General features: G+C 39.9%; 1 protein-coding gene across 1 annotated transcript; it reads right to left on the reverse strand.

Moving 5' to 3' along the window:
- Positions 1 to 1,808: 1,808 nt before the first annotated feature.
- On the reverse strand, positions 1,809 to 9,523 carry smim36 (small integral membrane protein 36). The gene is made up of 2 exons (XM_081600870.1): positions 7,958 to 9,523; positions 1,809 to 3,253 (listed from the first exon to the last, which is right to left on the reverse strand). Exon 1 carries the CDS (start codon positions 8,425 to 8,427, stop codon positions 8,098 to 8,100), a length of 330 nt encoding a protein of 109 aa, XP_081456996.1. The 5' UTR covers positions 8,428 to 9,523; the 3' UTR covers positions 1,809 to 3,253; positions 7,958 to 8,097.
- Positions 9,524 to 15,862: the final 6,339 nt, after the last annotated feature.

The following is a 15,862-nucleotide window of genomic DNA, read 5'->3' on the forward strand; positions in this document are numbered from 1 at the left end:
TGAGTGTTTGATAGCACTTATTGGCTTGACCAATATTTAGCTCTACGGAAAAGTCAAAGGGAGTCAACAATGATCTATTTCTTATAAGAGGGAGCCCTACGGACACAGCTTTACACAGATTGGGAATGCCTTTTGGAGCCTTTAAAGAAAAAAAAAACATTTGCAGATTTCATAATCAGGGGGAAAACATAATGCAAGTCCAAGTTATTCAGATGTTCCGCTACTTTGACAAGATCTAAGAGTAAGACCCAAAGTCTGTCGCTCTGAGGAAAGGAAATCTCTCGGGATGTTGAGGAATCCACCAAGACTGAACCATGACAGGAACTAGAATCAGTTAGTTTGGTCTGAGACTGTTTTGTAGGCAGAACCGAAGAGATGTTTGGAAAGTTTGGCATAATTTAACCAACGGCTTACAGAGGAAATTAGGAGACTCTGAAGACGAGCGGCAGGTTGTTCCAAGAAGTCGAATTTGGTTGAGATGCTTTGCTTGCTCTTGGAAAGAGGCTTGAAATGCCAAGGGAACGATGATTACCATTTCTAAAGGTTGTTGCAGTTGATTTTCTGAACAACATCTGGATGTGCTGAGGCATTAAAAGGAAAACAGAAAATCTAACCAGTTCCAAAACGTTTAATAAAATGAAAGCATAGAATTACTGGTGAACACAAGTGATTTAAAATGACGTCAGATTAACGTTTACTGATTATGGGAACAGACATATTCATTCAGTCTAATGAGTTAAAATAATGTCTTCAAATGAAAAAAAACCCCATGAATTTATTAGTTGAGATTTATGTCAAGAAATAAAAAGAGCATTCAATATGAAAAACTTCATTTTCATTCAGTGTTCATTGTTTCATACTTGAATAATACAGAAACACCAACACAGTAAATTTCCGTTTCAGCTGAAGCAGTGATTTCGGTAGCATTTGATCACAACCCAAACGTGACCATCAGAACTCAATCATCTACACTTGTTCCTCTGAATTTCATAATAAAAATATAAAGGCAAATTTCTGCGTATTTAAACATTTAAGTTGTCTTTTATTTAATGCTGTGACTCTTAGTGACACGTTGATTTGACTCAGCAAATTTTACTTCCGGTAAATTGACAAAAGTGAAAACGAAACTTTTTTTCTTTTAAGTGGGATTGTTTTGAGGTTCCTGATTGCTGCATTGCTCTTAACTCAAGATTTACTTTTATTTCCCGATTATATTACGGATAGCTAACAAGTCTGTGTTGCACATTTAACACGGATGTTGGTCGCCCTTGAGTCCTTGCGCCGTGCCGCTCCGCTGTGCCATTTCATTCAGACCAGCAGAAATCCAATTTTGGTTCCAGTGTGCTTCGAAAATGAACTCAAAGATAATAAACCACCGGAATCCTAAAGAAACTATGCGTGAGCACCAGATCTTTATCAATCTTTTTTCAGGTAGGCTTAACAAAAGTCTAGTTTTTATGAGCTGACAGAAATCTACGGTATGACGTATTCTTCAGAGATTAGGATGAGATTAGAATTTTTAAGACTGTTGCCTAATTGTGCCTCTTTTTTTATCAAAAGATTTCTGCTTTAGAAAGTCATTCTTGCTGCTGTCTCTGGTGTATGTCTTCAATCCTGGCTTAATCAGCACTGGGACTGATCCATCCAAAGAGAACGGTGTCCGTCTGAAAGCTACATTCCCAGCAACATTAAGTTGAAACCTTTTAAGCTTGTGTGGATGTGAGACCGTCTAACAGCTCAGGTCTGAAAACACCATCTCTGACAACCTGAAGCTTATGTAAACCCTCCCACCCCCACCCCCACCCTGCCACCCCTCCACCGCCAATTTCCACCCCTACAGACAGAGACACAGCAAAGAGGGAACACAAACACACAACCCGAGCTCCTAATACTCTGTGCTGGTCAGCGTATAATCCCCAAACATGAAATATGAAGGGGGGAGGTGGTGTTGGTGGATGGTTGTGCAGTTCATGCTATGTGATGGATGGGACTCAGTCATTGGTGGCTTGGTCTGTTGGCTGTGTATTTTTTTATTTATTTTTTTTATGTAAGAGGATTTGTCCCAGTATCGGCGTCTGTGGCACGAGTTCTCCAAAGACTTTGGGTGGGATCGTTCATCAGAAAGAGACCGGAGGCCTGATCAAAACCGCATCAGAAAATGTAGACGGATCAAGTTTAAGTCAAAAACAAATCCACCAGTTTCCTATAGAGTCGCCACAGGATGAGGAGTCTGAGTTACATCCGGCATGTTCCCACAATGATCCCTCCAATTACCCCCACCTTCACCTGGGATCTGCTCTCTCTCTCAAGAAATACCACCATGACACTACCAGGGTATCCATCAGCTTGACATTGTCTAGGAAAACGTTTGTTCTGCATCCAAAATGTTCGGTGCTAATCGGTGCCTTGTGAGAATGTGAGCTGGTGTTTGACTCGATTAAAGTGCTGTGTGTCTCAGTAGTTTTGCTGTTTTGGGCCTTCTGTTAAACTAAAGGTGCTTTGTGGTGATGTGTGTGTTGTAATAAAAGCCTGGCTGCACATGTTTTGCTCTTATATCTCAGTCAAGAACCCTACATAAAGGAGTTGATCCTAAACCCAAAGCCAGAGCTATACTGACACAGCTTCATGACATGAGGGCCAACTGGATACTTGTCAATTGCCTAATCTGTATTTAGACTTGTATTTATAATGCATTGATATGTTCTGTTAAAATATTAAAAAATGCAAGTCCAACTCTGCAGCTGTGTGTCCTTAGAAGCAGGTCACTTTTAGAAAAAAAAAGAAGATAACTAGTGATATTACATCGCTATATTTGCATCTTCTTCATAGTAAGTTTTCTGGAAGATTCACTATTTGTTTCATTTGCATTCTTTAAGATTCCTGGACGTCCATCTGTCCTCTGTTCGCACATGTCCGTGATTCTCTGCCAGCTTGTCTCTCATTGGTTGATCCAAGTCCTCAACAGTCAGATTCGCTGCAGGACACCGCTCAGCAGTTCCTCCTGGAAACATCTCGATTCAGAGCAACACCTGATGGGAGTCGATTTGAGGGAAACGGCGAAAACAGTGAGATCTTGCTGTTTGAAATGTCTCCGTGTCTCCACGAAACGAGGCCAGAGTCTGGGGTGTCCAGCGTTGCAGCGGCCAGAAGTTGGTGTGCTGTGCCCGGAGGACTGATACCAGAGGGAAGGGAATGTCCTCTGCTGGCGTCTACTGGCAAAGGAATTCTGGGATTTGCAGGAGAAGTAAAGACCCTAGAAAAAAAAGAAGAAGAGTTAAATTATATCTTGTCAGGTTTCAGGACTTTCCCCTGAAATGTTCTTCTTTTAAAATTGTGAAAATATTTCAAACATCTATCCATCTTTTGCTTATTTAAGCAACCGGTCCAGGAGGGAAACCTAGTAACCTAGACATTCCTCTCCTACCTACCTAGCAGCACTCTGTAGCTAATACTACAGATACCCAGATCAGAAGGCATGTGGGACACAGTGCGGTGTGAAAGTGAACTGCACAAAATGTAACAAATGCTGCAATTATGATCCCCAGTCAAACCGCGTCTCGCAGACTATGCGGTGTGAAAACATCTGAAGTCCCTCCAGTAAGTCCTGAGTCTGCCCCAGTGGTTTCTTTTTAGTTAAACATGACCCCCCAAAAAAGAAACAGTTCATCTCTGAGCTCTCCCCAGATTATGATGGTAACTCTTATCATCTCTAATGCAGAGCCCAGCCACCCAACAGAGTAAGTTTGTGTCAACTGCTTGTAGTCACAAGCTTGTTTTTCAGCCATAGATCAAGTGTTGTGACCGTAGCTGAAGATTAAGGCGAAGATTGATCTTTGAATCCAGAGCTTCCCTTCTAATCTTTCCTTCTTTACCTTGCAGACAAAGCCTCAACCCATTTATTCGCCTCTGGCTCGATTCTGGCATTCTTAAAACTCATGTTGCAGTAGAGAGCTCAGAAATCTGGCATTTTGCTGACATGTCACACTCTAACCAAGACGGGGTAAACAACCCCAAAAAATCCCTCTTCATGACAACATTAGATCAACTTGAAATATTCCCCAAACCTGCAATGGTAAAACTATGCCTACATTCAATGTTTATGCTCTTATATGAAGCTGTTGAAATTAGCAATTTATTTAGATGCGCAACAGTACAAGTCGATCAATGGTATTTAAAGCGAATGATCTTATTCTTCTAAGTTCAGAACTCAAGAAGCTCTTAATAAATGAATCCTGCAAATAATATTTCTGTCTAGCTGGACAAAAACACAAAGGTCTGCCTTAGCATGTAGCTTTTTAGAAACCCGGCAAGTTATGTCAGTGTAAATATAAGCCGAAAATGTCCGTTTGTGCTTGGGCCCAGTTTTTACCAGCACACAGTGCAGCGACAGTGCTGCTGCACCTCTTCAGATTATTTGGCACGTTAAAGCAAAATTTGTTCATGGTGGAAGATTTAAGCTGTCAGCAAAGATGTAGATAATATGTGTGCCTCAATGCAAGCAAACGGTTTTAAAAAGACAGCTCAGGTCACAGCGATCTATCTACATTGTGTCCAGAGCTATTTGTATTTTAATACGCACGTGGCGTTGTGTGAATTTTTTCTTCGGACACATAAGAAAACATTTTCTGGGACCTACGACAGATGAAGAACCAGCATCGAGTGAGAGCTCTGTTGGATTTGGATGTACTTGGTTGAAGTATTCAGCGTAACTGTTTTATTTTTGCTCACCATCCAGTCTTTAAATTTCCAGCAAGATTTCTTTGCTTTGGTAGAGGGCTTTATCCATGCCAACCAGCAAAGCTACCTAGGCATTATTTAAATTTGCTCTCAGAATTGCAAAAAGTCGATTGCTTTCATTGTGGTACACCGATATAGCACCACAAAGCCAACATTAATTGTTAATATAAACACAGTTCTTCTTTTGGCAGTTTATTTCAAACATCTTTATGGTTCCTAAACTGCAGAGTGTTTTCTTTACAGCTTGAGGATTTCCCCCCCGTCTGCCACCGTCAGCTGAGTTCTTTCCTCGCCACGCCACGACTCTTTCAACTCCAACATCTGTTAGCGGTCCCGTCTATACAGCCTTTAACAAACGAACACGAGTCTGCGAGGGTAAGCTCTTCTGTCCGACATACGTCAAACGGATGAGTGACGATCTCGAAACGTCCATCCATTCATCATTTCCCTGTCCAGGGAGGGTTTATGTTGTCAGCTCACTCCAGCTGATGTAGGGGGGAACGGAGGAGGGTGAGGACGGGCCAGGGGATTACAGGCAGCAGAGAAACAAAGGCTTAGATGTCAGGGTTTTATGATACGGATGTTTCTCCCACTCTGGTCACTTTGGGGTATCAGGAGTTGTGTGGAAAAGTCCTCACAAAACTGAGCTCAATATTCTCTTGGTAGCGCTTGTTCTTCCAAAGCGAAAGTTATGCAGAGCTGCCATGTTGTTAACGCCGGAATGTTTATGGTTTTTCATTAATCAATCAAATCAATCAAGTTTGTTCGTACAGCACGTTTCAGCAACGGGCAGTTCAAAGTGCTTGATAGGTTAATAGCTCGTTAAGTTAGAACGATCTGCTAACTTAACGAGCTAGCAAAAGGTCACAGGTTTTGGTGACCTTTTTATATGTTCACAAGAAAGTGAAATACTGCTTATCCTTTTGACAATGCCAGAAGAATTTCCCAGGTTAAACATGATGCCCCAGAAATGATACTTGGCACTAAGGAAGATATTGTTTCCTTATTTTATTTTGGTAACACTTTATTTGAAGGGGAGTGAATAAGACAGACATGACACTGTCATAAACACCTGTCGTGAACATGAATAAGCCTTCATGAATATTTATGACTGTTGTCATAAAGCGTCATTCGGTAAATTATGACACTTTTAATACAAAGTTGACATTATTCAAAATGTCTTTGTTAAGACAACTTGACATTAACCAATAAATTATTACTGTTTTTTTTATTGATCTCACTTTTATTAATAGATGCTGTTTGATTTGTTTCATGTATAAGATAAAAAAATCTACTCGCTTTTATTTATTTAAAAATGTTAAAACAGGAAAATATTTTTTAAAAAGTAAGTTGGCCTGATTCAGTACAAATACACACACATCTCTGCCTATCAGCTAATAACAAAACAATACAATCATACAGGTATTCTCTGGAGAATTCCCTTTGATAGATCTGTATCTATCCTGAGACTTTTTAACAAGCCACCCTTTCGTTTGTGGGATTGTGAAAATAATACAGTAGCTGTAGCTGGAGTTAATTTTCAAAAAGGCCCTGGAAACTTTGGGGTGTCAAAAAAAAAAAAAAAAAAGAATGACAAAAACGTGTGAGTGAAATCGACTGTGAAATGTAGAATTTTCTAGAATAATTTAAAATAGACTGATCATGTGTGGAAGACACGAGGGCAATTAATAATTAGTCTTTTCACACATCCGAATGAATTATAAGTGTATCATGGCTACATTAACACCCACCCTCCACTTATATGTGGAGTTCCTCAAGGTACCATCCTCGGTTCTGTGTTGTTCTCTGTCAAGTGCTGAAGAAGGCTGCAGCTTTATTACATGGATTGTCATCGTGGCAAGAGCAATATTTTTAAATAAATAAGTAAAACCAAAGCATTCATTAACTTACGTTTGAATGTTTTATTATTTATATCTACCTTTATCCAAACCAAATGGATGCCACGACTGGACAAGCACTAAAATATCTTTTTTATTTTTTTTGTCGTTAGCTAATTATGTAAGAGCTGCTCAGACTTGTTATTAGACATTCCTGTCTTTATCGGCATAATAAACCTTTTGCAGATTACATTTAAACCTCATATGAACGTTTTATCTTCCTTCAAACAAACCAGTAATCCTGAAACTGATCAGGTTTTAATCTTAATTTGACGCAAAGGACTAATCGGCCACTGTAGTTTTGATGGCTGTGCCACACAGAGAACCACAGTAGGAGGAGTGAATTCTATACATTTGCTAATGTACGAGTACAGCTGGCATGACAGAGTACACATGAATAGATCACCTCAATACATTCTGAATTGTGTTTTCAGAAATTGGATATTTACACGCAAGATGACTCAACAGAATGTGGTTTAATAAATCTGTAGTTAGAACGTCACTTTATTGGTGATTTCATCTTGAAGAAGCTTGACTATCAACCTGGTAATGTACAGATTGCGAATTCAAACAAGTCGTTTTTGTTTTACAGTGAGTCAAAGCCAACCTTTTCCCTCATGTCTTTATCCCCAACATGAATCAAATACTCTGTTGCAAACTGTCCCTGTAAGTCCCTGAAAGGCATATGTCCCCCCCAAAAATAAGCTTGGGGTTCCAATATCGCTTATTGGACAAAACTTGAGTATTTTTTTTTTGTCTACATAAATATACATATCGAGCTGTATTTTTGTTGTTTCTCACTTTTATTACATGCAAAAATGATAACCATCTTCCATTTAACTTTTGGTTTGTTAACACAATTGCCAAACCAATTGACAAACCAAGAGGTTTAGGTCAGACTAAAAGTCAGAATTGAGCTTCTTATTGTTGTAAAGAGTAAACTGAAATATAAACTTCCAGTTTATACATTTTAAAGATGTACTTTATTTGTTAGTAAGGGAAATTATGGATTCTTGTTTGTGGATTCTGGAGGACATCTTAGCGCTTTTTGAGCGTTTGAAATCAAAATTGTATTATTTGCCGTTTTTAACACTGACTTTTATGTGAGACGTTTTATGGTGTGGGAGATTACGAGATATCTGATTTTTTTTTATTATCATTATTTTGCATATTTGTTTTATTTATATTGAAATTTACATTGACATGTTGAACAGTCAGTCAAACTTTAAAGTCTGTCAGAAGAAACTGGCCTAGTCTAGAATAGATCTAGAAAGATTCACGATCTCCTTTGGTTCAAACTGACTTTTTCCCCAACTGCTTACCATCTGTGGACTCCTCTCCTCTGCAGGTCAACAACATCCTCCAGCAACTTTGAAAAAGAAAAACTAGGAGTTCAAGAACGAAAACCCACAGTACGAAGTGACACAACATCACTTGATGGTCGTCTCTCTCCTCCTCATCTTCAGACCAGGGTACTCCTCTTCTCCCTCTCCCGGTCTGCTCTCTCCCGGCTCAGGTCCGGCGTCGCCGGCTCCGCGTGTCCCGTCGTGTTGTTGGGCTCGGAGCGGCCCGAGGTCGGCGAATTCTGCATGACGACAAGGCGTATGGGCGACTGGCTCTGCGGCGCCGGCGCGTTGTCGGGGGCGTACTCCTTGGTGGGGTCTTTGCCACGGCAGTCGTACAGGATGCAGGAGATGAGGAAGACCAGGAGGAGGATGACATAGCTGGCCACCAGGATGATGAGGTTGAGGGTGACGGGGTCAATCTCCAGGTAGAACTCCATAAAACCCATGGTGCCGCTTCATATCTCGCCCCAGATCTAGAGAGGAAAGGCGTAAGAAACGATGGAAAAATAGACCAAAAAAATAAAAAGGAAACGAGAAAGTGATGAAGAAAAGTGGATGGACAGCTGGCCTGATTGAGAGAGAAAGAGCAAAAGACAGCAGAGGACTGCATCAGATGATGAAATGAGATGGATGAGCTGGGAGGGGCCGGGGGGGGCAGCGACAGCAGGCCGGAGTGGAGATGAGGCTTTGTGCTTTAAAGGACGTTAATCCTCGCTGCTCCTCCAACCTTGAATTTCAGCGGCCAATGACGAAAGCTGCTCACTTTTAATAACTTAAGCCACCATTTTGATTTTGCCAACTAGAGAGCAATATCAAAATTATACTCCCGGCGAAAATGGACGGCTTTCGGCGCACACCTGTCAGCTTGCCACGAGCGTCACTGAGGGGATTTGAGGAGTCATGTAATATGTATTAAACAACCGCTTTTTATTATGTCACTCTTGGAGATTATTTTTACATTTGAATTTGATTACATTAAAAGCAAATAAGGCCCCAGAACTGGCTGTGGTCCAGATAACAAAAAAAATTTTTTTTTTAAATGCAATTTTCAAAGTACAGCGGCTACCGTGTTATTTCATCTTGTTAATGGGTTCTTTTTACATCGACTTAGCAGGCTGTCGAGCCAATACTCTGCCATCTAATATTATGTAGTGTCTTAAGTGACCCCCAGTTGCAGCCATATAGAGAACAAAATCTTTATAAATCAAGTTTTTAGTGTTGGCTCAGTCAAAAACACACGCAAATTCAAATTAAGCTCAGAACGTGCAGGTTGTTATGTTTGATACTATAGACTCCAGTCAGCAGGTTAACTGTTTAAGTTCATGACAAAATAATAAGGAAAATACAAAAAAAAAAAAAAAATTGACTTGTTTGGAAGGGTTCAAAGAGAAAACAATCAATCATGCTCTGCTGGCTTTGAAATCAAAACCCAATCAAACAAAAGAACATGTCGTTACCTAATAACGACCTAAATTCTTTCTTTTTTTTTTTTTTGGCAAAAGCCATTACAATCAAACCCCCGTGTATTGTCTGTATTTTATTACATTTCAGGAAATTGGAGGAAGAAGACAAAGTTTGAGTGTCAAACGCTTACAGTGATTTGAAATTATTCCTTATTTCTGTTTGTTTCTGTTTGGTACATTTTTAAGTTTTTGAAGTTTTTTTATGCTAAAAGTTGTAGCCATCATCTAGCTTTATATTGGTGTAGCTTAAGGTTATTATGTAGATCTCTATGTTATTGCAGCAGTAACACACAAAAAAAACAACAACAACAAAAAATATAACTTGAACAACTAATCAGTCAGTTGATTCTTCTGAAGATATTGTCAATAAATATTCAGACTGTCATGATTATTTTTCTCTCTTTTTTCAGAAAGCTGCCATAACTTTCAAATGTAGGTCCTTTGGTGGAGGCCATGTGTCTGCAGCCGAATTCAGATGTGGAGGATGAAATCCTGTCGGAAATCGGGCTAATTTGTTAATGCCTTTTGCCTTTCTCCATCTGGGAAGGATTTTCTTTTTGCCTGACGGATGCGGACGGAATAGAAGACAGATGGGCCAGCAAGCTCAATAAATAAAAACTTGGGGATCATCAGCCGAAAGGAGGGAAAAACTGGGACAAACTGTTTAAATTCAACCTATATATGAAGAAAACTATGAATGGAAAAGAAAAAAAAAGAAACGCCATATTGCCAAAAGGTGATAGGTCATCCTTTAAAACCGCTGAATCCCCTTCAAAACAGTGCCGACTGGGTCATGTCTAAACCATTACAAATTCCAGCACAAAGGCACAATAACACAGAATACAAAAACTGAAAATACTTTAAGATGCATAACCGGCAATAAAAGACAAATAAATCTCAAGCAATTGAAACTGAAATCAACTCACAAGCAGACAACTTCAACTGATAGACCAGGGTCAGCAGAGAGGTCGTTGACTTTCTGCGGACTTCAAATCTACACTTTGATCATTTTGAGCAAGTTTTCTTGGAAATCAGATGGAGACAGGAATGTGAGCTTCATCGATTGGAAAAAGATGACAGCTACAGGTTTTCTCCATCACTTCAGACATCATTTCATTCTTAGTACAAGTACAAGTAGGCTGTTATTGCCTGGTTGTCTGTCCTTACATTGGTGTAAGCAGTAAGTTTTTTGGACTTATTGTTTAAGAAATTCCTGTTTCTTAAACAGTAAGTCCACCATGATGAGTTTAATTGTTGCCGTTTTTCGCAGCTTCGGGATTTCTCTGTTTGCCAGTGGATGCTTGGAGTAAAGCTGAAGGACTCAGAAGAGGTAATTAAATCTCAGGAGGTAGTTCTGCTTTAAAGCTAAAACCCATTACCGATCAAAAACTTTATTTACTCTGATGCATCCCGAGCCAGAAATCAACATTGCGCACCTATATTTCTAGATAGAAATATATCACTGCCTTGCTTTTCCTCTGATTAACACCAGATGTGTTTCAACATCTGTCAAAGGAATCTCCTCCAGAACATTCATTCCCCACCATCCTGCTGCTCATTCGGACTCCAAAACAAAAGCTATTGCCATTTCAAACCAGACGCGTAGCTATACGGCCCTAACAGTTCTCTTTCAGGTTTCATTGTTTTTGAAATGACGTGGAGGAGCGGTGATTCATGCCGTTGCCTAAAATCGAGAGATTGTCCTGTTTTCTTAATCCTACGTAGGATGTTTCAGCCAGGAAATGATTTTGAACTCTAGAGGTTATGAGGCACGGGAGGTTAAGGCTTCATATCCTTCCTTTCAATAAAAATGAATATGCACTTTGAGATGACATGCAGGAAGTTGGTTTATTGCGCAGACATTCTGGAAATCTGTTGTTGGCTAGAGATCAAGTGATCCCATGTTCCTGTGCACAGACTTTTTTTTTTATTTCTTTCTTTATTTTTTTTATCATGAAGCCTTTAGATTCTGTAGGACATTACTGGCAGGATGCCGCCAGGGTTACGAGCAGCGAGGTTTTAATGACGAGACGCCCCTCAAACAGAAGCATGCTCAGATTACTGGAGATGGATGGGCAAATTTTGCAGGATGTGAGGGAAGGTTGCACTTCAGAAACAAATTGGTTTCCAAACTGGAGCACGCCCTTAAGTTTGTTTTAGTTCAAGCTTGTTTAGCTAAGCAGTGGCAGACGCAGGATGGAGTGGCAGGGAGAGATCCTGCGATAGACGCTGGTTCCAGCCTCCAAAAGGAGACCAACCAGAAGCACAACAATGGCGCGGGGGGCCCCAAACGCCCCCATTAACCAGGGAGCGGCACTTCCCCCTCATCCGTCAAAAACCCGAGAACCTTTTTCTCCGTGAGTGCTTCTCTCGCTTGTCGACGTGCCGAAGGATTTAAAGACTTGTTGGGAGAATGGTTGGTTGCGGTGCTGCCGCAGATAAGGAGCGAGCGTGCGGCTGCACCGCCTCAACGCAGGAAGCTCGCATTGTGTCCGAGGAGAATGGCAGCTCGGTTTGATTCCCGTTGTGGTCTACTGTCGTTTCCCTGCTCAGACAAGCAGGTTCAGTCTTTGTGGGTCAGGATTGGGGAAACTGAAACCAGCAGATTCGACTCCACGTACGCCAACACAACGATCCCTAACCAAGACATGAGCTCACTGATGATGATGATGGCATGCTGGGATGTGTATGAGAAGAGAACACATTAAAGATTTCAGAAACACCTGTAATTCAGAGTCAGAGTCATACTGGAGCAGACGAAAATTTTCAGGATATCTGAAAACCATCTGCCTGCTCAAATGTTCCTCTGTTCTTTATTAATGGGCTGTTGAGTGCATCCTACAACCTGAGGCACCAACTAAAGCTCTCGTTTGAATTTTTTGTTTCTCAACCCAATCCTTAGAGAAAACAGTTCCAACCATTGTTTTACATCCCATTAAAATATTGATCTACATCCATCTGAAAGATTCCCTCCATTAAATCTTGAACAACCAACACCCACTAGGCATCAAAAGTGGTCAAAAAAGTTTTCTTTTAAAGCCGAAAAGAAAGACAAGAAAAATAGAGCCAAAATGCTAATCATTGCAGTTGTGATAATAATAAATATGCCATTTATTTACATGCTTAATATTGATTGTTTGGTAAAATACTGAAATTTAAACAAAGATGTTGACAACCACTAAATTTAGTATTAATTTTCAAGTAAAGCTGCCTGTTGTGCAGAATAAAATACATTTTTGCCATTCTTCTAATTTCAGATTATGACTGGGTTGGAAGCTAGCAAACTGGAATTAGCTAAAGTTAGCTAGCCAGGCTATCTGCTCTGCTGGGATAGAGCTAGCTTACCCTGACAGCGGCTATCTTTAGTAAAGATAGCAGCTACCAGTCTCAGAAAAACCTTATTTACCTAAGAACTTAAATTTAAACAAATTGTAAATGTTGTCTAACAGTTAAGAAGGTATAAAGTACGCAATTTCAAGCTGCTCTCTGGTGACTGCAACATGAAAATCAGTTGTCTGACAAGTAACTGACAATAACATGCAACATGCTTCTGAACTCAAGAGTTGAACACAAACCACCAGGACTTATAACCCCCCTACCACATAACGATAATTCATTAAAAAATAAAAATAAAAACTGGGTTTTTTTTTTCTTTTAAAATGGCTCAGATTGTGTTTTAATACCAAATGAACTGGTGAGCTGCATACTTGTTCTATATTTCTTTTTAAAAAAAAAGAAACAATTGTTGCCACGATTCTGAAGGTGTATATTGAAAATTATTATAGGTTATTTACCTTACTTGAAACAAATGATACGTACTTGTTTGGAAGCTATTAGCAAATGTTATTGATTTAATGAGAAGAAGGATTTCCTGTAGCGACTTGTGCAGTCAGGGCTGAGAAGATTCTGGCTCTGCCGCCGGGGATGGAAAGAGCCCGTAATGAGCTGTGCTGCCTCCGATCTGACAACTTCACTGACTTCCACCCTTATTAAGGATCCTGGGAGCTGTCAGGACCAGCTCCTGGCAGGTAGCTGGCTCTCGCCCCGGCCCACGCTGACACTCTGCAGACTCAGTGCTCTAATGAGCTGCTTATCGGTGCAGCTTCCGGAACATTTATGAGTCAGATTAAGCTATATTTCAATATAAACGGCTATCTCAGCTTTCATAATCCTTAGTGCCATCAACAGCGCTTTCAAAAAAATAAAAATAAAATCTGTAAGAAATGGGTAATTGCACTGTTAAAGTGTGAAGGACTTCTAACAGGTGTTTTTCTTGTATTTTCTACTGCATGTCAATGTTTGTGAGATGTGTTGTACAAAAAAAATAAAAATTACAATAATGTACCCTGGAGATATACTATACAGAAAATGTCAGCTTTGGATTAAATGAAACTTCTAAATCACGGTAAAAAAATAAAAAAATTAATAAGAAAATCGTTGACGGAAATGTTTGTACAATTAACGGAAAATGTCCTGGTAATTTTCCTCCAGCCAGGACATTTCCTGTTTCTAAAATAAATTGTAAGTTTTGTTACTTTGTCAATTAGTTCATTTAATTATCTTTCATGTGTTTGTAAATGTGTCCATTTCTTTCAACGTTTTAACTTTTGACCCATTTAGCGGCTGATTTGGACTGTTCTGCTAAAGAAGGATCCAATCCCAGCTGGCGTCTTTCTGTGTGGAGTTTCGATGTTCTCCCCAGGTGCATGGTGTGTGCTTAGCAGTGGTACATTAGTACAATTTTCGTGTAGCTGTACTTTACTTAAGTATATTTAATAATGGATACTTTCTACTTTTACTCCACTACATTTTACAGTAAGTATCTGTACTTTCTACTTGACTACATTTCTACAAAACTGTCGCGTTACTCGTTACATCCAAGTCGCGCTGCTCGTTTTTTCCGTTAAAATGTGAAGTTCAGGGACTTAAGGTGGCGCCGTAAAATCCAAGCAATAACGTGACTTAGTGTCTGTTGTCACCCATCGGCTCCACCTTTACTCGCACGCGGAGCTCCAAGACATGCGCAGTGGTTTCCTCTGAACGGGAGATGATCTCTGTCTAATCGCCAGTTATATAATAGCGCTGCATAAATCATAAGATATGGCGACATGTAAAATCAGCAGCGCTTCGCTTTCACAGACGGTTGGGACTTTGTCCAACTTTTAGCGTCACTTGGAAGGAAAGCTTAAAGAAAGGTAAGCTCCGTGAACGTGGTGCTATCAAAGCTAGCTGTACAGAGACACATGTTGCATCTGCGATGTGCTGAATTATTGTGTGGAGGTGTTGACTGAGGTGTCGCAGATATGGGACAACGCTGTGACCAAAGTCTACATTGATATGACATTCAGGAACGATCCGATTCTTCTGGACGGATCTTTACTGATTAAATTTATTTCAGCCCTAAGTATTTAATATCTAGTTTTTTATGGGAATGTGGATCTTTCAGATCAATTTGAGAAGCAATTTTGAGAGGTAAAACGTAATTTCTTTGCTTCACGTACCGCGGGGTGCTGGTCTTGGGTAGGTGGTCTTGATTACAACACTGCTACTGGCTCCTTGGTCCCATGTCCTCCCCTGCCAGTTGGATTTCTTTAAAATAAATGCCATTAGTGGCAAAAAAAGTGAAGTTCATGTTATGTTAGGACAGGAGACAAGATGTTTCCATCCCTGAAATTATGATGCATAGAATCAAATATCTAAGTCTAATCTATGTTATAGAGAGTAAACATAATAAAAACATGCTTTATCTGTGGCATTGTTCATTAAAATGCCACATTTCTAATGTATTAAAATTAAATACAATCGGTTCACTGAATAATATTGGATTAAGTAATGCATTCAGCAAGTACTTTTACTTTTAATACTTAAGTATTTTTAAAAGCCAGTACTTTTTTACTTTTACTTAAGTATAAATGTTAATGTGGTAGTTTTACTTTTACTTGAGTACATTTTTGTCTGTGTATTTGTACTTTTACTTAAGTAAATTATTCAAGTACTTTCTCCACCACTGGTGCTTAGCTTATTCTTTTTATGCGATTGTCATCTTTTCTTTTTCCCACAATCTGGCATCAGAAACCCCTGAATGTTTATACTGAACGATGGAATCCGGGGCTATAGATTAAAACTGGGTCAAGGTTTACTTTTTTTCCCCTTAGATGACCTCACCTCTACTTCAATGACAAGACAGTCTCACGCCTGCAGAGGAATTAATAACTTCCTTCTTTTTCTTTTTTTTTTTTCCAAAGGGCGTTTCTGGGTAGAAAATCTTTCCTGTTTACCACGCTGCCGATTCCGGTCTCTTAGCGTGCCAGGCTCTTTTCCCGACTCTCGGCCTGGGATGAGGTTCAGTGAAACAGGGAGCAGTTAAGGAAGAGGGGGGGTGACACTGCAAATGTGACACACCTCTGGTGGCTTCAAC

This window comes from Poecilia reticulata, chromosome 19 (genome assembly GCF_904066995.2).
Source record: "Poecilia reticulata chromosome 19, P_reticulata-male-v2, whole genome shotgun sequence".
Lineage (NCBI taxonomy): Eukaryota > Metazoa > Chordata > Actinopteri > Cyprinodontiformes > Poeciliidae > Poecilia > Poecilia reticulata.

Excerpts from the sequence above, each read along its gene's own strand:
- smim36 (XM_081600870.1), bottom strand. The coding sequence starts at position 8,427 with ATGGGTTTTATGGAGTTCTACCTGGAGATTGACCCCGTCACCCTCAAC.